Raw genomic sequence first — 25,075 nt, forward strand, 5'->3', positions numbered from 1 at the left:
GAGGTTTGGCTAGGAACCAGGCTCTGCGGGGGCAAAACTTTGGGAGGGGCTTAGAGAGAAGTTTGAGAGAGAAAGAAGGGTGAAGGTGTTAGTTTTTGGGGCGATTTGCGCCGCTATTTATAGGCTGAGTCCGGTTCGAACACAGGGCGTTCCCTTACTGAACGTTGGGTGTTCGTGGCTAGGTGTCATCATCTGGTGCCAAGCCGTGGTGAGTAAGTAGTGGCTCAGATCGCACCACGCGCCGCTCGTTGATACTCTAAAAACTAATTATCTTCTAAAATCCGTAACTTTTGCATACGGGCTACATTTTTGACGTTCTTTATATCCACACGTAGGTATCGACAGGATCAACAACTTTCGTTTAGACTTCGTCGGCTAATTTTGACTTTATTTTTAAAGTTATATTTTAACACACTTAGACAGTTAAAATCTGTTAAAAATTCATAACTTTTTCATCCGACGCCCGTTTTCGACTGTCTTTATATCGTTGAGCTCCTACGAATGAGATCTTCAATTCTCATTTAGGCTGTGTCAGCTAAAAATCGATCTATGTAGAATTTAATTTTTGGGCTGTGCACTACTATGCTAAATCTTAGAAAAATCATAACTTCCTCAAACGAAGTCAGATTTGGACATTATTTTTTGTACAATCTCGGTTTAACATATACTACGAATTTTGTTTAGAGCACTAAGGTTAAAAAGTATTTTATCGCAAAGTCACTTTTTACGATTCTTGGTGTCGTGTCGGTTTTCCGTAAAACTTCGACAGGTCATAACTTCTTTGTTATAACTCGGATTTCAGCGTTCTTTATATGTACGAAACCCTTGTGACATATACTGTAACTTGGTTAAGATTATTCATTCTAAATAATCTTCTATCAAAAAGTCATTTTTGACGCTTATTGTCTCTAAATTGAGTAGCCCGAATCTACAGGCGTTACATGATCTCTAAGTGAGATTTTGGAACCTCCCACTGCATCACAACCTCGATATTGGCCGGATCGACCAAAATCCCATCCTCGTTAACGAGGTTACCAAGGAACTAGACCTCTCATAACAAAAACTCACACTTCAAGAACTTGGCATAAATCCGTTCTCACCTCAAAACCCCTAATAGCTCTCAAAGGTGCTACTCATGCTGCTCTTTGGTCTTGGAATACACCAACATATAATCAATAAACACAATGCTAGATCGGTCGAGCATCAGCCTGCATACCCGATTCGTCAAATCCATAAAAACAGCAGGCGCATTGGTGAACCCGAATGACATCACCACGAACTCGTAATGCCCATAACGAGTTCGGAATGCGGTCTTCTCCATGTCCTCTTCTCTCACCCTTATCCGATGATACCTAAACCTCTGATTCATCTCCGAGAACCAAGATACACCCTGCAAATGATCAAAGATGTCATCAATCCGTGGAAGGGAATAACGGTTCTTCACCTTTAACTTGTTTAACTCCCTGTAACCAATGCACATCCGGTTTGAACCATACTTCTTCTTGACGAACAGTATCGGCGAACCCCATGGAGAACTGCTTGGTCTAATGAACTGCTTTCCTAGCAGCTCCTAAAGATGAGATGACAAATCCTACATCTCAAGTGGTGCCAAGCGATACGACACCTTGGCAATCAGGTTCGCACCTGGCACAAGATCAATCCTGAACTCACCCTGTCTCTCAGGAGGCACCCCGGGTAACTCCTCTGGGAAAACATTAGCAAACTCCCCGAAAATCGGAACCTCTGAAACTGAAGTCTGCTCCCCAACTCGAGTATCAAGCACATAAGCCAAATAACCTGCACACCCGTGCTAAATATATTGTCGAGCGCTAGCTGCCGAACAAAACCCTAACCCAACCCTGGTGCCTTATCCATAGATAACCAGTTCTCCCCTAGTTGGGGTTCGAATTACCACTTGCTAGCCCTCAAAATCAATCATGACACTAAACTGCTCAGCCAATCCATACCTACTATCATGCAAACATCCCCCCTATAGGGATAGGGACCAGATAAATCAGATAAGGCACTCCGAAGATCTCTAATAAACTATCCTGATACACCGGGGATGCAGAAACCCCATGTTCGTTGGCGATAAAAACCCGCAACGGACATTCTAACTCCCTAATAGGTATATCAAACTCCCTATTGAATGATTGAGATATAAAGGACCGACTCGCACCTGATTCAAATAATATAAGGGCAAGCAAAGACTTCACTAAGAACGTACTGGTCACTACGTCTAGTGCCGACCTGGCCTCCTCTGCCATGAGCCGAAAAGCGCGACCCCGAGCCCTGACTCACATCCTTGATCCTCAGGGTAGCCGGTGCTGGAGCCTGCACCGGCCTAGCAGCAAGCAAGGGGCACTGGGACTTCATATGGCCCACCTGATCATAATGATAACAAATCCTGATGCTGGATATTGAAGCCTGCTGTTGGCAGTCCCTCGCAATGTGTCCCTGCTTTCCACATTTGTGGCATCCCGAAGAAGATCGACAAGCTCCATGTTAGATGCATTTTATATGCATCTTTTAGCATAATTTCCTTGGTATTTCGCTATAAAAAGCTAACCGACTCCCGATTATTCTTATGTAATATGTGTTTCGTGATTATTTTGTAGAATGCCCGCACTGCTCACGTTTGTTATGATTTTTCAGGGTAATTTGGAGCACATGGATGATTACGCGAGTTCGGGATGCGTTAATGGATGCTTTGTAGCTTAACTGGAGTCTAGACTAAGGAAGGATGCCGAGGAATGATCAAGAACTGCTTGGAAGGAGGAATGATGATCTAAAAGAGACAAAAATGAAGACTTGCGATTGCATGCCTTATACCTATGATCGCATCTTTGACCTTGCGATCGCATGTTTGACCGCAACTTCACTTTAGAGATTTTTCATGCCAAAAATTCAAAAGGATGAGAAAAGACACATTATGTGATCGCAACAACATAAAGCGATCACAACTTTACTACTTGCGATCACAACTTGGCCAAAACGTCTCGAAATAGCAACACACTTCATTTAAAAGGCCCGAGACGCATTTTCAACAATACATGCGATCACAACTTCCATACATGCGATCGCATGTGTGTTGTTTTTACAGCTGGACGTATAAATAGAGCCACATACTTGTATAGTAACCCTAATTGGCGATTCCTGACGATTCTAAGGCGATTTTCAGAGACTTTCAAGTGAAGAACGCAGATCGGAAGGAGACGATTATATTTTTTTCATTGTTTAGTAAGATTTATCATTTAGACTCTATTTCTACTATTTGTAATTTGTTTTTAGCGATGTCAGGATAAAAACTCAGATTTCAGTTTCGCAAGATGTAACCTTTTCGTTGATTTATCATTAGGTCCAATGTTTGACTGTGATTACTGTTTAGTTTGATCAATTATGTGTTTAATCGAATGTCTGATTTTGATTTCAATTTATGTTGGCCACTAAAATTGTTTGTGAATCATTATAGTTATCTGATTGTTTAGATCCGTAATTGCCTAGACTAATTAGTAAAAAGTAACAAATATTGGATTAATTATGTGTTTAGGGTTAACTCTAATATGAATTGATCAAACAAGTTTTTACGCCACCGAGCTTATGAGAGGTATTGGACTTTACTGGGAAATTACACTGTGTCTAATGTAACTTTTCTTTGTTAATCAAGAGCTTGTTTGGTTAATTTGGTAAAAAAAAGTTAGGTTTAATTCCAAGAACTTATTTTAATTAAATAATTTTTGTAATAGAGGTCATTAAAGCTTTTTAATGAACTTTAGTACCAGTTTAAACAAGTGCACAATCAAATATTGTGTTGAATGTTAATTACATGATCAGGAGAGTCACTACGGAACTGAAACTGTTTTCTCTATATTGAATTTCCCAACCTTTTAATTGGGTTATTATTTTATGATTTCAAATTTTTATTAGTTTTAATTTTCAGAAATAAGCCCCCCTTTTTTCATGTTTTATACATTTGTCAAGAATTAATTTGTGCCTTATGGAAAGAGGCAAAGACTTTAGGATGTGTCCTTGAGGATTAGACCCTGCTTGCATGTACTACCTGTTAGTGCAATAGAGCAGTCTTATTTATATTTTTATTTGTTAAAATCGTGTACGACAACGGTTTTAACACTCCATCATGAACCTTGCCGCACTTCCCACAAGTGCGGTCCTAATGACTCCCAAATCTATATCAACGGCCCTGAATCACTTCGGTGCAGGCTACGACTGTGTCGGGGCCGGTATTTGCTCCCTCGTATGAAGCTCCATCTCAATCTCACGCTGCATGGCGGCCTCTTGCAACTACAACAATGAACCATAATGCTTAGTGGATACAAACTGCCTGATGTCTGTCTTGAGCATGCTCAAGTAACAGATCATCTGAGCTTGCTTAGAAGCAACAAATTCAAGAAAAAACATGGCCCTCTCCTTGAACATCTTGGTGATCTCTGTCACCGACTCAGTCCCCTGTCTCAAATCCAAGTACTCTTAGGCCAACCTCTCACGCTCCACCAACGAAATATATCTAGAACGGAACATCTCCGAGAACTGCTCCCAAGTCATTGCAGTCTTCTGCTTAGGAGAATACGAGCTAGTAACAAGTCTCCACCAATCCTTCGCTCCGGACCTAAGAAGGTTCAGAGAGCACCTGACCTTCTAGTCAACTGGGAAAGAGCAAGTGAAGAAGCATCCCTCAATGTCAGACATTCACCTCATGGCTATGATTGGATCCTAAACTCCATCAAAATTCGGGGGCTTTGTATTGTCGAAGTCTCGATACTGAAATGCTCTCCCAGCACCACTCCCTGCAGCTGCAACGACTGCGTTGGCTGCAATAGCAACAACCTCAAACAATGTAGCATAATTCTCATTAATGTACTCCACCATAGCGATCTTAATAGACCCAAACATCTCTGGTAACTTTGCTCGAAAGAAGGAGACAACCTCCTCCTGCGTGATCTCCATAACTCGCTACTCAGTCAAAGCTGGCCTATCCTGGCCACCTGCTCCCAATCTCGATCCAGATCCTGCCTCAAATCTTCTCGTCATCACCACACTGAAAATAAACCAGGGAGATATCAGATAAAATGCATATTATACCAGGGGAACCAACTCCCAACAAAGCCTAAGGGGCTGTGACTTCCCCGCTATGCGTACAGGTCCTGTGCTTTTAGAAGTACGGGTCTATACTACCTTCCACACCTACCCGTATTTCTCAAAGGATCATCACAACAACCCTAATAATACACACTAGCATACACAGTCACTCAATGCTCATTTCCTAGAGGAAGGCTAAACATTACGAAACTGGCCGACTGACCCCACACAACTCATCCATGAAACTTCCACCAACCTTGCAACACTCGATTATGCTAATCATACATAACATTGGACCCTATATATAATCGAATACCTGATTCTACCCTAATCCCTTCATCAAAAAAGAATAGGAAATAAGTCCAAACCAAACATTCTTAGGCTATAGAATCTTAGTTATGTACAACTATGATGCATACACAAAGCAACTACAGTAATGATATCAATGTTATATAAGGAAAACCCTAGGATATCAGAAATCATATAATCAGGCAATGCTATCATGCAATTATTGAAGATCTTTAGCCTATCACTAGCATGTTGTTCTAACATATCACAATATCAAATATCAATGTGGTGATTTGGGGTCTACTTATTGGCTCCGGCTGATCGTACACATCACATCCTTCTTGATTATTTTGAAAACAATTTGAAAAAATCATTTTTTTTAAATCTTTTTCCTTAGTTTGAGACTGGATTCACACGAGTGTTCCTCAAATTCACTCAAACCAAGGCTCTGATACCAACTTGTAACACACATAAAAATCACAAGAAATTTAACTTTTTAAAACCAACCCAAATTCACAAATTGTTTACAAACATAGTTTTCAAAACATTTTGAATATCAGATTCTCACAAAATCATAAGTCATAAACAAGTGGATGTGTAAGGTCACGCTTTTTCCTTTCCGTGGTCATCCAAAGTACCTAAAACATAACCCAAAACTGTAAGCCAATTCTTAGTGAGATCCCCCAAAGTACCAACACATAAACATATAACATATATCGGGTCCAATCAACCATCGGGTTGGAGTACCCCAAAATACTATGGGTCCAGTCAATGATCGGGCTAGAAAACCCCAAGCACACTCAACCATCAGCTTAGAATGCAAATCTATAACAGGTCATGTCATCCTCGGGATGGAATACCCTCGGGCCCAATGTTGGTATGCCCCTAAACTGTTAGCTTATGCACAAAGCAATAAAGCCTCAACCATCAACCAAATATGTATACATATAACAGATAATTATATAAATAGTCTACAGACAGTCAGGCAGATCTACATATCACTAAGCATGACATCATCCTATATACCAAGATACCGATCTAATAGATCAATACAACACGATAACATACTATCGTATAACATGATATCAAATCCTAAAGGGCCGACCTTGGTGCCTTTGACCCGCAAGTATAGTGAGGAAAACTCACCTCAGAAACAGAACATTAGCTGATGAGGTCCTAACTCCAAATCTCAGCTCAATCCGACACCTAATCATCAAAATGACCCAAATCTCTACATAATCTGAAATACCTAAAATATCCTTAAGTTAAACTCGGTCAAAGTTAACCCACCTCACGTCGTGGCCAAGCATAGGTCACATAGTGACAACAAACCCGATCTGATTCCCATTCGACTCAACCCAACTAGTCAACTAAGTCAAAGAAACCACCTGAACAGGCATCACGACGTGAACACTCATTCTCATGTCATGAGCTCCAAGGGTTCTAACAGAAGACGGGGATGCTCTGAATCTCACCTCGTGAGCGTTGTTTGTGGCTAAGGGTTACCATTTTAAGTCCTTATTCCATTAAGTCTCTGATTCCACTTCATATAGAAGCTAAAAGGGACCCCTAAGGTCCATAAAAATGTTTACTTTATGGCCACGCATGCACCAAACATGATCATCAATTTCTTGTTCAAAAAGGGAAGTAATAAGCTTCATTCTTTCATGCATGCCTCAAATTCATACCAACTTCTAGATCTAAACAATATAATGCTCTAGTGACTCATAGAATCCATAAAGTTGCCAACTTTATGGATTTACTCCACTCAAGCACGCAATAACATTAATAAGATGGACAAAACTCAAGATCTATCCATGATAAACAATAAAGTTGGAGCCTTTGATAATTACAAGGGTCCAAAAGTAAGAAAAGATGATGATGATGATTCTTTGCCCACACCACCACTAGAGAACCTCCTTCTTCTTATTTTCTTCTTCTTTAGGATAGAAATGCACCAAAATGACAAAGGATCTATGGGAGGAGTAAGATTAAGGTTTCTGGAGGTTTAGAGAGTGAGAGAGGCTGAGGGTGAGAAACCCTAGCCCTCTTATTCCCTTAATACTGAAAACTTAGGGTTTTTGTTCATCAGCCGCCCTCACATCGTGAGCACTATAATGCTCACGTCTTGAGCCTTAAAATGACGCACGGGTCCGAATCGCTCCTCACGACATGAGAAGGCATTCCTCACATCGTGTGCAGGGAAAATATTGAAACTTTTAACTTCACAATATTAAAGATAACATGCACATGATCCGGGTGTTACACACGATGTGGGGAATTAGTCGCGACGCCTTGGTGTTTGGATGAATCGCATTTTTTTGTCCTATTATGCCCACGACGTAACATAGGCTTGTCCACATTGTGGCGACCAGCTGTTGACTTTTGACCGTTTACTGTTGAGTTTGACCAAGTTTGACTTTAGGTCAGAATGAGGATTTTAGGTTGTACATTGAGACCCAACCCCTATTTGTTTTATAGGCGACCCGTAGAGTCGGTGTTTGGATCTGTGATCAGTTCGATTATCTTCTAGACTTCGAGGTGAGTTTTCTTACTACACTCGTGGATCGAAGGAACCAATACAAGCGCGCTAGATTACATTATGTATCCTTGTGTATAGGATGTTGCTATGATGTAATTGTTGGATTAGTGTCTAAGTCCATAACTATTTTGGTATGTACTTGACCCGATGATGCATGGTCCTTTTGGGTTGCCTTCACCAAAGTGACTTGATAGGATGAACTATGCAGATAGAGGATTAATTATGATTTATTAATATATTATGAGAATAATATATTAAAGGAGAAATCATATTGTTTAATTAATATTAGTCAAGAATTAATAAGAATTAATTTTGTGGCTAAAAGATATTAATTAAATAAAGGGGACTAGAACTGTCAATTGTGTGATAGTTGACTATTGGGCTAATGGACTCCATAGAGGATGGAGTGGACGAATTCTATGGGGAAACCCATTAGAAATCGTCCAAGGCCTCTAAGGAGGGAGTCCATGGGTTGCTTAGGGCCTAAGCAGTCAAATTAGGGTTTCCTTGTTAGATAACCCTAATAGCCTCACAATTTAAGGATCCGTAGAGCACCAAAAACGTGGTGAAGAGTTTCCTTAGGGTTTCTACACGTTTTTGGGTGCCTCCTCTCTTATCATTCTTCATCCTCTTGCTCTTGGTGTTTGTGAGCCATTAGAGGAGCGACACTTGTGACTCTAAGCTTTCTAAAGCCATTACAAGGAGGATTTGAGATTTTTATTGTTACATAACAATCAAGGTAACATCTAAACCCTATTCTTATGTTAATATGATTAATTGTATGCTAGATCTAGGGTTTATAGCTTTGGATATTCAATTGCATGTTAATTAGACAAACTAGATCCAAAAGCTATTAGGGTTTGCATGTACACCATAGGAATGATGTTTTGCTCATAACCCATCAGTAATGATCTGTTAGATTGGTATATCTGGTTGATTACCTGTACATGCTAGTAATTGATTATTTTTTGCATATGTCGACACAATACGGTTAGGTTGAGGCTTTACTTCTCCGTGTTGTAAGCCAACAATCTCAAGGTAATCCAGTCTGATGACTGTGGACCTGAGGGTAATCTAGTCCAATAACTGTGGACCCAGTGTACATGCTTGTATATGTATTGTCGTGTGGGGTATTATGGGGGAAACTCACTAAGCTTTGGCTTACAGTTGATGGTTTCATTGTTTTCAAGTACATCAGATGATCGGGGCAAGGCAAATGCGTGATTGTACGCATCCTCTTGTTGATTTATGTTTTTGAGAGATTTTGATACTCTAATTCTATGAATTTGATTTGAAACAATGGTTTATATCTTATGGTTCGGTGGAAATGTTTTAAAAAAATTACCATGGTTCTTGGGATGTTACACTTGTTTTTTTAGAGATTTTGATACTCCGATTCTATGAATTTGATTTGAAAACAATGGTTTATATCTTATGGTTCTATGGAAATGTTTTATAAAAGAAATTTACCATGGTTTTTGGGATGTTACACTTGTTTTGGTTAAACAACTTGGTGAATGGGAAAGAAATGTTATTTTTGAAGAGAGAGTGAATTTTGGGATGAAGGTTTTAGGATGCAAAACCATCGTTACACATATACAAAAGAAATGAGAAAGAAATGTTATTTTGAATCTTTTAGATACCTGATACGGAAAACCCAATCGAAAATAGAAACCATGATCAAAACATTAACCCTAACTACCACCATCAACGAGCTCTTTGTGGCATAAGGAAAGATGCTCGTTGTTGGAAAGGTCGAAGGGGGAAGCACGATAAGGGAGATGCAGAAAGGAAGAGATGGTGACCGCATAGTTCCATATGTTGGTGGTGGTTTCACCTGAAAACAAATGACGACGACGCTAGGGTAACAACACATGAAAATAGATGATGGTGGTGTTAGGGCTTTTGATGAAGATGACGACAGTAACGATGCCACTAGGGTTACCGAATCGATGTTTCTATGTCTCTCCACATCATGATAAAGATCACCACCAACATATCAAAATCTACACCATGGTTCCAAATGTTGGTGGTGGTTTCCAACGATAATGGCGGTGGGGTGGGTGGCGATGGTGTTGACTGGTGGTGGTGTTTATTGGAGGGCAATAATGTGAAGAATGGGAAGACAAATTTAGTACCCGGAAACGATAAGGGGGAAGGGGTTAGGGTTGATGTGGTGTTTGTTTGTTTATTTATTTATTTTATTGTTGTATTAAAAGAAAAATGAAAAACAAAATAAGAAGTGTAAATTCGTCAATTTAAGTATTTTTTTTTTGTAAAAAATGGACCAAACTCGCATAAAAAATTTATTTTGAACTAGTGGTACAACTTCAAAACTTTTTAGACCAAAGTCCTAATTTTTACAATACCATAGGTACATTTTTTGCAGTTTTGTCATTTTTTTTTTACTTCACGAGTGTTTTCTAACACCTTATGATATTAATCATTTGTTATATTGGACTTGTTTTCTGTTTAGCCTTTTGGTAAGAGCAAAACATGCTGAAAATAAAAATCGAAAATTTAGAGTTGTGTTTAAGTTTTGTAACTTGAAATTTTTGCAGATTGTTTTTTTCTGTCTTTTACACTTATTATAAGTTTATAAGTGAGACATTTGAAGTAATAGTTATATAATTTTATTAAAAGAATTTCAGAGATTGTTTTTCTGTCTTTTAACAACTCTTCAATTAAAGTTTTAAGAAAGATGAAAATGTTATTATTGGCGTCTCCCTTCGCATTTAAAAAAAAAATGTTCCCATGGGTAAGGTACATGGATACATATAACAGCATATGTTATGTGAGTGAGTAAAGCTATTGGATGAAGGATAATAAGAGAGTGCATGGATACATATAACAGCAGCTGAAACAACATATCTGCTACCCATGAAGTAACTCAGACAAACATCAACGATACGAGACATTAAGAGAAAGTGCTTGGATAACAAGGTTTTAATGTTTTGACATTTCAAATAAGTTTTATTTTGATGCAACCAACCAACCCAGAAACGACATAGCCGACTAAAAGGTCGATCCATTCCATCCGATGAAAGACCCCTGTCACATCAAAACAAACAAACGGTTTTAGCAAGTAAAAATGAGAACATAATACACATCAATGAAGAAAACAGAAGATATATATATATATATATATATATATATATATATATATATATATATATATATATATATATATATATATATATATATATATATATATATATATAATGGTCACCTCTGATTCGTAAAACTTAAGGAAGAATCGTGATTTGGGAACAGAGAGCTTGGAGCTAAGAATCTCAGCAACTGCAGCGCTTACTTTCTTGTTTACATCTGAATTCAGACCTCCTCCGATGGACACCAGCTCACCACACGCCGCTGGCTCCTCGCTACCTCCAAAAGCCATCGGCACAGATCCCTTCAACTCGATCAGCACATACTGCCCACAACACAAGTTTATAAAACCAAACAATTACATCAACACTTTCACTCAATACCAAGTTGCTTTGCTTTCATCTCATCTGGCTTAACTATGATTTCTCATCGTGTTGTGTTCTAGAATCAGTGTAATCAATTTCTTAGTGATATTGCCATAACCGGTGCTTTTCTACCCAAGGAAATTAAAATTCACAGATCAACACAGAAACATTAAACTCTCGTAAATAATAACATCAAGTCATCAAGTAACATTCACATTTGAAGTAAGCACAGAAAACACACACTGACACACACATACGAGAGAGAGAGAGAGAGAGAGAGAGAGAGAGAGAGGTGTACGTACGGCTTTGGGTTTGCTGAGGAGGTTGGCGATGGTGGAGGTGGCTTCGGAGAGGATGGCGGAGGTATCAACGCCCTCCAAGCTCACATTTGTTGACAGTCTCAGACACGGCATCTCCGATTATGGTTATCTCTCGTTTAATTCACAAAGGGTTGCCAAAAGTAGAGGGAAAATTTCATATATATATATGCTTCTAAACTTTGTTCACCCCCACCCCAACTTCAGCCACTATTTCCTATTTTACCCTCCTAAATTTCTTAAAATATCCAAAATATCCAATATAAGTCAAAAGTTCACCACTATTTTCATGCTAGAAGATGCAATATAAGTCAAAAGTTCACCACTCTTTTCATGCTAGAAGAACAAACGGTTTGCTAATATATATTTGAATTATATGGGCTAATCACAAAAAGAAATAACAAAAATGTTGAGTTATAACATATTTTGACAGTTTTTTATATTTTTAGAGATCATCTATTTTTTAAAAACAGATTTTGCAAAATGTGAAATGTTTATGGATCTACTTTTTTGGCAAATAATAGGTTCCATTTAATTTCCGAAATAGATTTTAGCAAAACTATTGAATCTAGACTTTATAAGCAAAATTAGTTTCTCAACGGTGGTTCCAAAGTTATTAATTATTTGTTTAATTATAAATAGTTATATAGTTCAATACATATCGATTGAAGGCGAACGGACAACAAGCTGCGCCGTTGACCCTTTCTGGATAGAAAAACCAATTCTTTTGAAAGCAACATTTGTGGATCTAGGAGATATAACATTAGAATGCATGACTCGTTGGACTCTATTGAGGAGCTCCACCGCCTCTGGTGCGAGAAAACCAAATGTATTGAATGCAAAAGGTACAAACACATGTTGATTTTCATTACATGCATTCTCGTGCTTTACCACTTTGCATGCAACGGTTTTCAAAGCGGCCTGCCCAACTATAAAACCCCCGCTCCCCAAACCAACGAGAGGACAGACCCCAGTAAGATCCAGACACGTGATAGCTTATTTATTTTCCTTATTTTTATTAGTTTATTTTAGACTTTTAGCTATTTTTATTAGTATTGCATTGTATATTCTTTATTTTCTTTATCATGAATCATATCGAAGACTTTTTATTTTGCATGAGGAATTTTGTAGGATTTTGGAGCTCATTGCGGTTGCGGTTTGACTGGAGTTGGGCTTAGTGGGCTTTCCGATGCATTATTGGGCTTGGCGGATCCACCAAAGAATATTTGAGCTTTAAAAGCTAAAGGCTTGAATGTGAGATTTATCTGTCATCAGTATCAGGTGAGTCTCCTCACTTATTCTTTACATATGTGGTAAAATAGTTATATTTGTGATGACCACCTGGGTATACTATTATTTTGTATTATGTTGTTTACGTGTAACTGAGACTGTAGTTAGTCTCCAGGGTTGCTGATAACGTATAGGGCGTGTTGTTGCCCATTGGGACTGCTGATAGTCCTCAGGGTTGCTGAAAACCCATAACGGTTTATTTATGTTGTGATGTATGTGGTATCTTGGAGAACTCGCTAAGCTTCGTGCTTACAGTTGTTGATTTATGTGTTTCAGGTACTTCTAAGGACCGCGGGAAGGCGAATGTCTAATTGCACACACTCGCTGGGATATTTGTTACTGTGACAGTTTGAGATACTTTGATATTCTGTGATGATGTTTGTTTTATACACTTATGCTTTTGATGACTTAGGATGTGAAACTTTATTTTTGTAAATTAAAAATGGAAAATTTTGGTTTAAATTTGAGGTGTTACACCCACCTTATCTCTTCTGTCTCTTCTCGTTGTAGGTGTACCGAGTCCTTCCTAACGAGAGCCAGGGGCGGTGTGTAACATGCTTAGAGGCCATATTGAAGTGAGCCACTCCTTGTGGCTTAAACTAAAGGCATCCAAAAAATGATGCAAAAGTGAACCAGAAAGATACTTGTAGAAACATGAACTATGGTATCACGATCTTTGCAATGTCGAAGAAATTCTTTTTCTCTGGTATAATGTGATGCTGAAATAGTTAAATATATGTCAAAAGGGACCAGCTCATCCATAAATTCAAAAATTCAAATACATATCTAACATCAACTTTTCACAATGTTAATGACATACATCTAAAAAAGAATGTGAAACTATCCAAATGATTTTAAAGACTCAACTTGTGATTTTCCATGAAGACCTTTTGTCCTAATAAAAATGCGATATTCATCAAACGTCATTGGTTGATATTGTGTGGGGTCATCCTTCATTATTAGTTGATTGGCAGGTTCAATGACCATGTCACCACGTGGGTTGTAGAAAAAGGCCAACGATACTCGCTCTTTTAACGAATTAACAAGCACACGGTGCTCGATACTCTTGTAATTTCCATTGCTTAGCACCTACATATAACCAATTTATATAATTAACAAAATGAAACAAATGTAACAAGTTATATATTATAATCGAGGTTGAATTATATATGTACCTGAAGTTGGTCACCTAGGTTAACAATGAAGGCATTAGGGATTGGCTTAATCGTGACCCAACCATCATTTTTACGGACTTGGAGGCCGGAGACATGATCATCTGGCAACAGGATGGTGAGAGTACCAGGATCAGAATGGGGTGAGAGGCCTAAAGCGAGGTCGGGTTGAGGACACGTTGGGTAAAAATTGACCCTCAAGGAAGCTCCAATTTGGTCCCCTCCAACCGCATTTTCAAGATAATCTTCTTGTAATCCAAGATTAATGGACAAAACTTTCATTAGTTTGCCACAAAGTTTCAACACTTCTTCGTTATATTTTGCTACCAATTCCCTACATATCAATGACAAAAAAAATTTATATGTTTTAGATTAAAATTGTGTTAAAGTTGAATTTAGTCTTCCAATTATTGTTTTTATATTCATTTAATCGTCTTAGTATTTTTTATGATCTAATGTCATTTAACTTTCAAAGTTGTATCTTTTACACAATTTATGTGACTTGCTATAGCTAGGGGTGTTGAGAAAACACAAAAATCAAATAAATAGCATAAGGTTCAGTTTATTTGATTGACCTTAATTTGCTTTTGGTTAAATGTTTAGTTTAACCCATTATCATAAACTTATTTATTTTGGTTTTATTTTCGCCATTTGGTTTAACCGAAATAACTAAATATGATTTTACAAATTTTAAAATTTGAGTTTATATATATATATATATATATATATATATATATATATATATATATATATATATATATATATATATATATATATATTATGGTTTTGATAATGCTAATTGCTATTTAATAAGCGTTTCTCGTTCTAAGCTTTCATTTTATTTTAATGTTTTTGTTTCAACTATTGTTGATGCTAATTGCTATTTGATAAATGTTTGGGTTTCTTGGATAGTAAAAAAAAAGTTTTAAAATGGGCTAAGGTTTTCAATTTGTTACAAAATACATCTATTTCATATGATTAATTTTGGTTTCCAATTTATTCAAGAAAATGGAAGTTTATCGAACCAAAAAAAGTCATTCATCTATAAACCAATTAAACAAATCTCATTCAATCTGATTTCGATTATTTTTGAAGTCAAAAAAATCCATTACACCGAACCGAACAAATCTATAACCAATTAAATCGATCGAATTATTTTTCTGAAGTCAAATCTCATTCGATTTGATTGTTATATCAAGGTTCCATAGGTTACACAAATAGTCTTTGATTTTTGTGTAATTTATGTGCTCGGATCCTAACTATCTTTTTATTTTATTTTTTTAACTCAGACGGTTTCTATGATATATTTTTGTTTCGTGTTAGTAATTTTACATAAAAAAACTAAATTATCCTCCTTTATTATTTTAATTTGTTTATTGTTTGTTTGTTATTTTTTTTATTAAAAATTTAGTTATTTTTTTATTTCATTTAACTTATTTTTTACACTTGTTACATTGCTTTTATTTTACAATGTTCTTATGGTTTTTCATCGAATTACTTTTGAGTAAATTACACGAATGGTCCCTATGGTTTGGGTTATTTGCACGTTTGGTCCCTAACTTATTTTTTTAACTCGGAAAGTCCTTAATTTTTGTTTTGTTACGTGCTTAGTCCTTATTATTTGTTTTTGTTATGCGTTAGGTCCCTGCCTTACCTAAAAAGACTATTATTTAAATAGGGAAAATTTATGGGGTAGATAAGGTAAGGTGAGTGATGGGTTAGGTTGTGTTTATTTAAATACATTAAAAAATCAAGGGCAAAATAATGTTCTTAAGTAAGACAAAGACCAAACACGTAACAAAAACAAACAACAGAGACCTTCCAAGTTAAAAAAATAAGTTAGGGATCAAACGTACAAATTATCCTAAACCATAGGGATCATTCGTGTAATTTACTCTTTACTTTTTTTAGACTTTTTTTTAGATTTTTATTTAAGATATTTATGAAATAAACAATATAAAAACATATAAAAAAGAAAAAAAGAAAAAAAAAGGTATAAAATAAAAATCAAAACCAATGTAAAAACATGTTCGTTTTTATATGTTCTTACAATTTCATTTTTACATTGTTTATATTAATATACATATAAAAACAGACATAAAAATCATGTGAATATGAAGTTAAATGAATTATTTTATTTATTTATTGTCAAGAAAGTTGGAATAAATTTGACAATGAAAATCAATACTTGGAACAAATGTGTAAGAATTACCCAATGAAAGTTTGATATAGGAGTCATGTTGTGTAATAGATACAACTTTGAACGTGAAATGACATTGAAACTATAAAAATATTAACTGAATGATCAATTTCAAACTTAATTCATTCAAATTTGTCCATCTCAGTCAATAAATTTATTTCTTTTCATATATAAAAAGTGTTTTAAGATAGAGTATACGTATGAGAGTGACAGACAGGAATACACTTTCTATCTAATAATAGACACATGCCAAATATATAAAATATTATTTGACCCAAACAAACGAAACGCCACTATTTATTGAGCACGTTTTATTTATTCATAAAATTTATTAGCAATTAAATTTATAAAAGATATTTTTTTTCTCCTAATTCATTTTACTTAAAGTTATCTAGAAAAAATAAAAAAAAAACCCACATTTTCCTTTTAAAATTTACTCTCTAAATTATTCTAATCTGTCTAATCACTTGAACACTAGGGCTAATGTGAGTCCCATCGCTTAGTTATCCTTCATAATGGAAAAAAACCAGCACCATATAATTAAATTATATTAAAATTAAATGCATCATGTATAAAATTTATTAATTTTATTTTATTGAAGATGTTGTAATTACTTGTCGAAAACTTTCTTAAAACCTATACTAAGTCAAACTTTATACTTTTTGCCTTTTCGGACGAAGTACTTAATAAAATATAATTAGGCAACTTATAGATTGATTATATACGGTATCTTATATATTTTAGATTTTAGATGCTGTATTTTAAAGGGCCCGTGTTAAACAAAAACTAACGGACAATTAATTTGAGAAAATGTAACATCAAAAATAAAAAGATCTTATGATTGTTTTGGAAACTCGGATAAAATAGGGAAAACTTATTATTTTTTAATTTCTCTCATATATATCTATGTTTGTTCTTTTTCTTTTGTTGGTAAATGATGAGCATTGTACTAGAAAAAATATCCCACCTAAGTCATTTTTTAAAAAGAAAACAATTTGATTATTTAAAACCATTATCTTAGTATTTTAATTTAGTACAAAACTAATCCATTATATATATATATATATATATATATATATATATATATATATATATATATATATATATATATATATATATATATCCTTTCAGATATATAAACTTTAGATACCTAAACTCACCATATATGTCATTTTATACTAAATATGCATTGTAATCGTCCAAAGCTAATAAGATTTAACTCCTAACTTGATTTACTTTTAAGATTTTTAAAAATTTCACAATTATCTTCTGTTTACATAGTTTTGTTTGCAACTATAATATATATAGTTTGGTAGTTGTTCGACAAAAATATATGATGTAAGAGAAAGATAATAGTGAAATCTCAAAAATCTTGGAAGTAAATCAAATTAAGAGTTGAAGTTTAAAACTATTGTAATGAATATTATATAATACAAATTGAGGTAGCACGGAGGATTTACATACCTACACTTTTATATATCTCCCTATACTAATAAAAGAGTAGTTCTTTTGTCATGTGTCGCTATCTTAGACCTCTTAATTAATATGTTGCCACTTGTCAATTTATTAGTTCTCCATTTTAAATTTATTAAACCTCCTCATTAATGTGATACTATTTTCAATGTATTTGTTCTCCATTTTAAATTAAATTTTAAATTTTATATTATTATTTTCAATGTATTTTAAATTAAGTTTTAAATTTATTAAACCTCTTCATTAATGTGATACTATTTTCAATGTATTTGTTCTCCATTTTAAATTAAATTTTAAATTTTATATTATTATTTTCATTAATTCACAAAAAAGTCTAATATATATTAAAAATTATTTATATATATTTATTTGAATCAACGATTATAATTTCACAATATTTTTGTAACTTAATAAGATTAAAAGAGACAATCTAAGAGATCAAATTTGTAACTTAAATTAAAGCAAAATACAAATGTCACCTGTTTCCTTTTGTTAGTCTTCTTCACCCGTTTTTAAGAAAACGGGTAATTACCATTTTTTTTACTTTTATGGATACAAAGGAAATGGGATACAGCAACAGATACAAAATGGTCACTTTCCTCTTTTCTCATTCGTTGTCTTATTCCATCTTTGGAGTCAAGTCACACCTAGAACACGGTTCCTAAGGGCGGTGTTCACGTGTCTTCAAGGTCGCCACCTCAGCATCACACGTGGCTTTGTCACTCTGGGTAGCCTAAAGATGTTACTAAAAAAACTTCCACATGATTGAACATATGTATGTGAAGCTAGTTTAGCTGGTAGCTAAAACACTAATTAATAATTGGAAAATTAGTTAATAGTTTACAAAAACGGTGTTTAAGAAATTAATCGGCAAGTTACGTGGAAAATGTAAACTAACATAAAATTATACAAAAATCAGGTTTATTATAACTAATATATATTATATTTGAAATATTTAAAAACTATTCATAAGTTCCGATGAAAAGTTAGTTTTGCTAGCTTTTTTAAAATATACAAAATAAATTATTTTTTGGTTTTTCAAATTGAATTTCTAAAACAAAAACTCGTAAAATAAATTAGTTTATACGGCTAACTGTTTGTCACATCGTATCTTAAAATAATTTAAAGTTAATGACTGTTTTATAATTTTATCCCTTATATATTTGTTAGAATAAAAAAAATACTATATTAAAATGATATCCATAATACAAAATAATAGATTATTGACCAATGACTCGTCAACGAATCAACGTCTCTTTGGTCCTTAATTAAATAGCACGTTTTATTTTAGCCAAGAACCAAACTTCAACAATGACAACAAACCTATAACCACAAATCTTTTGGAAAGATACGTTAAATTAAATGATGGATATCAACATAGATTATATTAAATTATTTAATATTTGGGTAAAATCCATTACTTAGCATGTATATTGAGTCTATGATTAATCATTTAACCCTTATTTTTATCTATGAATAAATAGAAGTTCTAATTTTTAAAATATTAACGTCGGTGGAGACTACATACATCGAAGGTGGGTCAGTTGACCTAGCTATTTTTTTTATTTTTATAAACGATTATATAAAAATATAAATTGTGAACCACCGTAAATATTTAAATGAACCATCTTAATGTTTTTGGCAAAAACAAATATGCATAAATCAAGATTTTCAAAGCCTATTTTTGATTTTTTTTTTATTGGTTTCATTTAAATTGTGAATCATGTGGTTTTACGTTTTAAACTCACCACCGGACTTAACGTTAGCTTAAAAACTATCTAACTTGTATTTTAGTTTATCAATAAGCTACCTCAAATAGATTATCAATATGTTTTTTTTTAAACGACGAAATATTTTATTAGAAAATAGCAAGATGATAGAAAGAAATCATGACAATAAAAAGGTGGTGGAAGCCGAATTATGACGCCAAGAGCTCCAACTAATCTTGGCTTTATATTACACCCCTTAGAAATCCAAAAGAAGGATCTATAAACAATATCAAAATTATCAATATGTTGTCTTTAGTTTATAACTTGTAATAAACTAACTTTGTGGTATTACAAAACACCAAGTTGCAATAAACTAGAAAATAAGTTAGTTGAAAATAAGTTAGTTTACAAAACAAAGCCTAAATCCTACTATGCAAAACCTTAATCTTATTAGGAAAAAAAACGACCTGAGCATATAAAATTTTAATTACATTAACGGATAATTAGATAAGTCAATGTCTAATCAAATGTTTTAACTAAAAAATAGATCAAATATATGTATCTTTAGAAGCTAATAAATAATTATATATTATGCCAACTATGGTGTAATTTTTTTATTTGCTTTTCGTATGTATGAAAATAATTTTAGACGAATATATATACAATCACGTTTCATTTCATTTTGTTATGTAATATTGTAACGGCGGGTTCCTTGTCACTAGTTAACTGTTTCTTTTTTACTAATATTTATGCATTAACAACATACATTTTTATCATTTATACACAATCTTTTACCTACTTATCGATTTATGTTATATTATTAGATTTTTTTAATCAATTTATAAAACTGACACAAACTATACAATTCAGTACATATAAAAGAATTTCAAAGTAAAATATTGTTTATTTTAGTCAAAATATCATACTACGTCGAAAAAACTTAATTCGGTAATTCCTACAACTGATAGAAAATGAAAATGATCGAATGTAAACAACCATGTAATAATTATTACAAAAAAACATGAAAACAAATACCTGCAAGTTGACGGCTGAGATGGCCACTTATTTTCGTCTCTTGAAGAAACAGGCAGATAGTTAAGGAAGAAGTAATCACTCCAATCTAATCTGGCACCTTTCACCACCCCAACACGACTTCCGTAGCCCTCATAAGTCTCCGGTGAGTTAGCGTACTTCTGCTTCTCCTCCACCGTAAGATGGAAGAACTCTCGCCACACCTTCTGTGTCTCCGCCATGAGCTGGTGGCTAACACCATGGTTAACCACCTGGAAGAACCCCCACTCACGACAAGCATCGGATATTAGCTCCAAAGTGGCCTTACGCAACGCTGCATCATCTGAGTTGAGGCCTGAGAGATCAATGACTGGGATGTTGACCTCATTCGACTCCTCCACGTCCACCGATGGCCTGTCCATGATCGGCTTCACGTAGCAGTCCGGGATGGCTTCTATGCCACTTTCCGATAACGACTGCACTCTCACCACTGGTTCTGGCCATCTCTGCAAGACGTTCATCGTCTTTCTAAAAATATGTTTTAGTAGAAAAATGGAGATGGGTGTGTAGAGTGGTGCAGTGAAGAGGGTATATATAGGAAGATTGAACGTAGGGTTTGGCAAATGGCAACCATAGTAGGTGATAGTGGTCCACATGTAAGTAGAAAAGTCATCGATAATAAAGAACATTAATTTTATAATGATCTTATACACTAGCTAGCTAATCGTATTGTCATTCAAAAGTATACATCGTGATGAATTTTGATTTCTCAATCTCATCAGTTGGTGGATGTTAAAAAGAGAGATGTAATTTTTAGTGTTAAAGACTTGGAGTAGCGTATATTGTTGGAGAGGAACTTCATAGGCTAGACAAATTGGATATTTTTAATTGGTATATACACGTGTCATGCAAAATTGTGGATTTAGGTAAACAACACATGTTACATGAAATTCTTTTACATGCACTATAAAGTGATCATTGTAATCAACATAATAATAATTCTGTTTTATTTGTATAGTGTGAACTCTATAATTATCATCTATATGACTTTCACATTAACACTTATTTTTTTTAATACAATATAGGTCTTAAGTAATTAACAATTTATAATTGTTAAAACTATATATTAAGGTATGTGTCATGTCCCAATCTGAACTATATAAGGAATTTTTGTTATCTTTGTTGACTGGTGTGGTTTGTACATAATTGTTCATTATTTCCAAAGTTGGCATGTAGCCGAAATTAGAAGGCAATGGAGGTTTTTTTATTGTTAGATGAGGGGCTAGACGCACAATGACTAAAATAAAAATGATGTTGTTTCTAGACAAAAGAGCTAACAATATTTGTGGTGGGTTGGGTTTGTATACATTAAAATATTTATATATTTGAGTAATGATATAATTTTATAAATATTTCAAGCCATAAGGCATCACAAGTATATATATATATATATATATATATATATATATATATATATATATATATATATATATATATATATATATATATATATATATATATATATATAGAGAGAGAGAGAGAGAGAGATAAGTTATAATATGGATGGTCAATTATTACGTGGACGTGTGGACCGTACTATTCTATTTGAATTACTAAGTGAATAAGTTGTGTAATAACGCGAATACGTTAAATCTTACAAAAATATCGTCATTTTCATGCATTCTCACTAATTCTTATTTATTTTTGTTCGCAAACATCGTTTTTCACTCATTTTCATTCTGACAGAATACGACTCAATAAACATTCTGACAACATTATGACAGAATGAGAATAATAATAAAAAAATCTATAATAACTTTATAGACAATTTAATTAATGAGATTGCGTATTAATGATAATAGTTATGTAAAATTAAACGTATTCATATTATCAAATAACTTATTTTCTTTGTCATTCTCACAGAATAACATTGTCCACACGACCACACAATAGATGTCAATCCACATTTGAACCTATATATATATATATATATATATATATATATATATATATATATATATATATATATGCGACATGGATCTGAACCACCTCTTCGCTCTCTTCTCTTCTCTTGATGACAGCTAGGGCGGAGCGATCTGCGAGGTCACAATTAAAGAGATGTGTTAGAGCCGCCTCAGGAACTGTGCCTCGGGAGCGGACTCCGACGATCAAGTTAGATCATCTAGATCTGAGATGGTTCTCTTTAGCTAGAGTGAACCATCTTGGTGCTGGTGTTGTATGGTGGTTGATGGCGGCTGAGCCACCCGACCGAAGTCTAGGGTGGCAGTTGAGCCAAAGGGAAGGATCCCCCTGCATGGAGGAGATATTGTTCATTATATAGGGGACAATTAGGTCAGGCCTTGGGCCATCCCAATTCACGCCCAGCTAGCAAGGAGCTGGGCGAGGCCGCCCAGAAGCGCCTGGTGAGGCTGGCGGGCGCGCACTAGGTAAAGCTGGTGGGCGCGCACTAGGAAAGGCAGGCTAGGGAGCGCCAGGCCGGGCCAGCAGGAGAGTCCCAGCAAGGCTAGCAAGGGAGTCCCCAGGCCATGCTATATATATATATATATATATATATATATATATATATATATATATATATGTGTGTGTGTGTGTGTGTGTGTGTTCTAAAAGGCGTGTCATGGCGCGCGCCAAGGCGTGCGCGGCTTCATCGTTATGAAAAGTCTCATAACGTTGTTGTTAGGCATGACATGTGGCAAGACATGATATGGTGTGTCATGGCACGTTATGACGTGATATGACACATGTTTTTTCGTTTAAGATATGTTTATTATGCTATTTTTATGCCTTTTATAATCGGACATACACGTATTGTGTTTTTTGTTATTATTTGTTGACATAACATTACTAAAAACTAGTTATATATTTGATATAAATCTATATTTATGTGGTAATATAATTATAAATTAATACAAAATCGCCTCTTTACATCACGTCATAGTTCGTCATGGCTCGTTAAGCTTGAGGTTTGGTCATGCCGCCACGCCACGCCTCACGCTTTTTATAATATTATATATATATATATATATATATATATATATTATATTATATTATATTATATTATATTAAAGTTTTTATAATTATATTTACGATGTCTTATATCTTAAAATATTTGTAAAATTGTATCATTACTCAAAAATTGATCATCCATGATGTTTCGTTTATCAGTCATTATCGATTTTATTGCTGGATATAGACATTCAATACTTGTAGCAACGAGAAAGATTTTGCCATATTTATTTCTTAGGCAATTGAGTATATGGGTTATTTCTTAATAGGTAAATTTTGTGCCTTCAAAATTTTGCGTTAATTTGTCAGACACCATAGGAAATGATCAAAAATAGAGAAAATAACAAAAATAGCCATTTACACTAATTGCATTATAAAAATAGCCAAAAAAAATCGAAATTACAAAAATAGCCAGTAATTTCGCAGATGAGAAGGTCCCATCTGCGAAATGACCTTCTCATCTGCGAAAGTACAAGCACCTAAAGCACAGCTATGCTTTAGGTGCTTGTACTTTCGCAGGTGGAATTAATTTTTTTTTTAATATTTTTGCTGTATATATAGGGGTAATTTCGCAGATGGAATAAGTCCATCTATAAAATACTCTCACTCTATCTGTGAAATCGTGGTTTTTTTGTATTTTTTTTTTAAGTTTGACTATGAAATGAATTGGTTTGACTACGAAATCATGTTGCTATATAAAAAGTTTTGTAGAAAAAATACATACGAAATACATGAAAATAACCTAGTACTCACATAATAAACTAAAATAGATTTTAAACAAACGAAATACATACGAAATACATAAGAAATACATGAAAATAACCTAGTACTCAAATAATAAACTAAAATAGATTTTAAACAAACGGGATATATAGCAACATGATTTCGTAGTCAAACCAATTCATTTCATAGTCAAACTTAAAAAAAAATACTAAAAAAACCACGATTTCGCAGATAGAGTGAGAGTATTTCGCAGATGGACCTATTCCATCTGCGAAATTACCCCTATATATACAGCAAAAATATTAAAAAAAAAAAATTAATTCCACCTGCGAAAGTACAAGCACCTAAAGCACAACTGTGCTTTAGGTGCTTGTACTTTCGCAGATGAGAAAGTCATTTCGCAGATGGGACCTTCTCATCTGCGAAATTGCTGGCTATTTTTGTAATTTCGATTTTTTTTGGCTATTTTTGTAATGCAATTAGTGTAAATGGCTATTTTTGTCATTTTCTCTCAAAAATATTGGTAGGTACTAATTTTTTTAGGCTGGTTCTTACATTTTTCAAGTAAGTCTTATCATTCTTTTATAAAAAAAGAAAAATGACTTGTCGGGTAATTATCTTTATCGTTTTGATCACATTTAGATAATTTTTTTTTTATTTTTGTACATTTTTGGCCATTTAACGTGTTATATGTGTTCACATATTGTCATTGTCACCGGCTATAACAAGTGACAATGATAATATGTGAACACA

The 25,075-nt window shown here is 34.3% G+C and overlaps 2 protein-coding genes across 2 annotated transcripts; both read right to left on the minus strand.

Moving 5' to 3' along the window:
- Nucleotides 1–10,743: 10,743 nt before the first annotated feature.
- LOC145054813 (uncharacterized) lies at nucleotides 10,744–11,861 on the minus strand. The gene is made up of 3 exons (XM_079003073.1): nucleotides 11,703–11,861; nucleotides 11,157–11,360; nucleotides 10,744–10,978 (listed from the first exon to the last, which is right to left on the minus strand). The coding sequence occupies exons 1-3, from the start codon at nucleotides 11,811–11,813 to the stop codon at nucleotides 10,943–10,945; spliced, it is 351 nt and encodes a 116-aa protein (XP_078859199.1). The 5' UTR covers nucleotides 11,814–11,861; the 3' UTR covers nucleotides 10,744–10,942.
- A 1,874-nt stretch (nucleotides 11,862–13,735) lies between these two features.
- Nucleotides 13,736–21,117, minus strand: LOC145054812 (jasmonate-induced oxygenase 2-like). Its single transcript, XM_079003072.1, has 3 exons — nucleotides 20,597–21,117; nucleotides 14,183–14,513; nucleotides 13,736–14,096 (listed from the first exon to the last, which is right to left on the minus strand). The coding sequence occupies exons 1-3, from the start codon at nucleotides 21,091–21,093 to the stop codon at nucleotides 13,848–13,850; spliced, it is 1,077 nt and encodes a 358-aa protein (XP_078859198.1). The 5' UTR covers nucleotides 21,094–21,117; the 3' UTR covers nucleotides 13,736–13,847.
- Nucleotides 21,118–25,075: the final 3,958 nt, after the last annotated feature.

Source organism: Lactuca serriola, chromosome 5 (genome assembly GCF_051521515.1).
Source record: "Lactuca serriola cultivar US96UC23 chromosome 5, Lser_US96UC23_V15, whole genome shotgun sequence".
NCBI classification, from domain to species: domain Eukaryota; kingdom Viridiplantae; phylum Streptophyta; class Magnoliopsida; order Asterales; family Asteraceae; genus Lactuca; species Lactuca serriola.

What these genes read in the sequence shown, in the direction of transcription:
- LOC145054813 (XM_079003073.1), bottom strand. Translation starts at nt 11,813, where the DNA reads ATGCCGTGTCTGAGACTGTCAACAAATGTGAGCTTGGAGGGCGTTGAT. An exon ending in TCCTCAGCAAACCCAAAGCC is followed by an intron (nt 11,361 to 11,702) that starts GTACGTACACCT and finishes TGTTGTGGGCAG; the next exon opens with TATGTGCTGATCGAGTTGAA. An exon ending in TTAAGTTTTACGAATCAGAG is followed by an intron (nt 10,979 to 11,156) that starts GTGACCATTATA and finishes TTGATGTGACAG; the next exon opens with GGGTCTTTCATCGGATGGAA.
- LOC145054812 (XM_079003072.1), bottom strand. Translation starts at nt 21,093, where the DNA reads ATGAACGTCTTGCAGAGATGGCCAGAACCAGTGGTGAGAGTGCAGTCG. An exon ending in TCTCAGCCGTCAACTTGCAG is followed by an intron (nt 14,514 to 20,596) that starts GTATTTGTTTTC and finishes ATTGATATGTAG; the next exon opens with GGAATTGGTAGCAAAATATA. An exon ending in ACCTAGGTGACCAACTTCAG is followed by an intron (nt 14,097 to 14,182) that starts GTACATATATAA and finishes GGTTATATGTAG; the next exon opens with GTGCTAAGCAATGGAAATTA.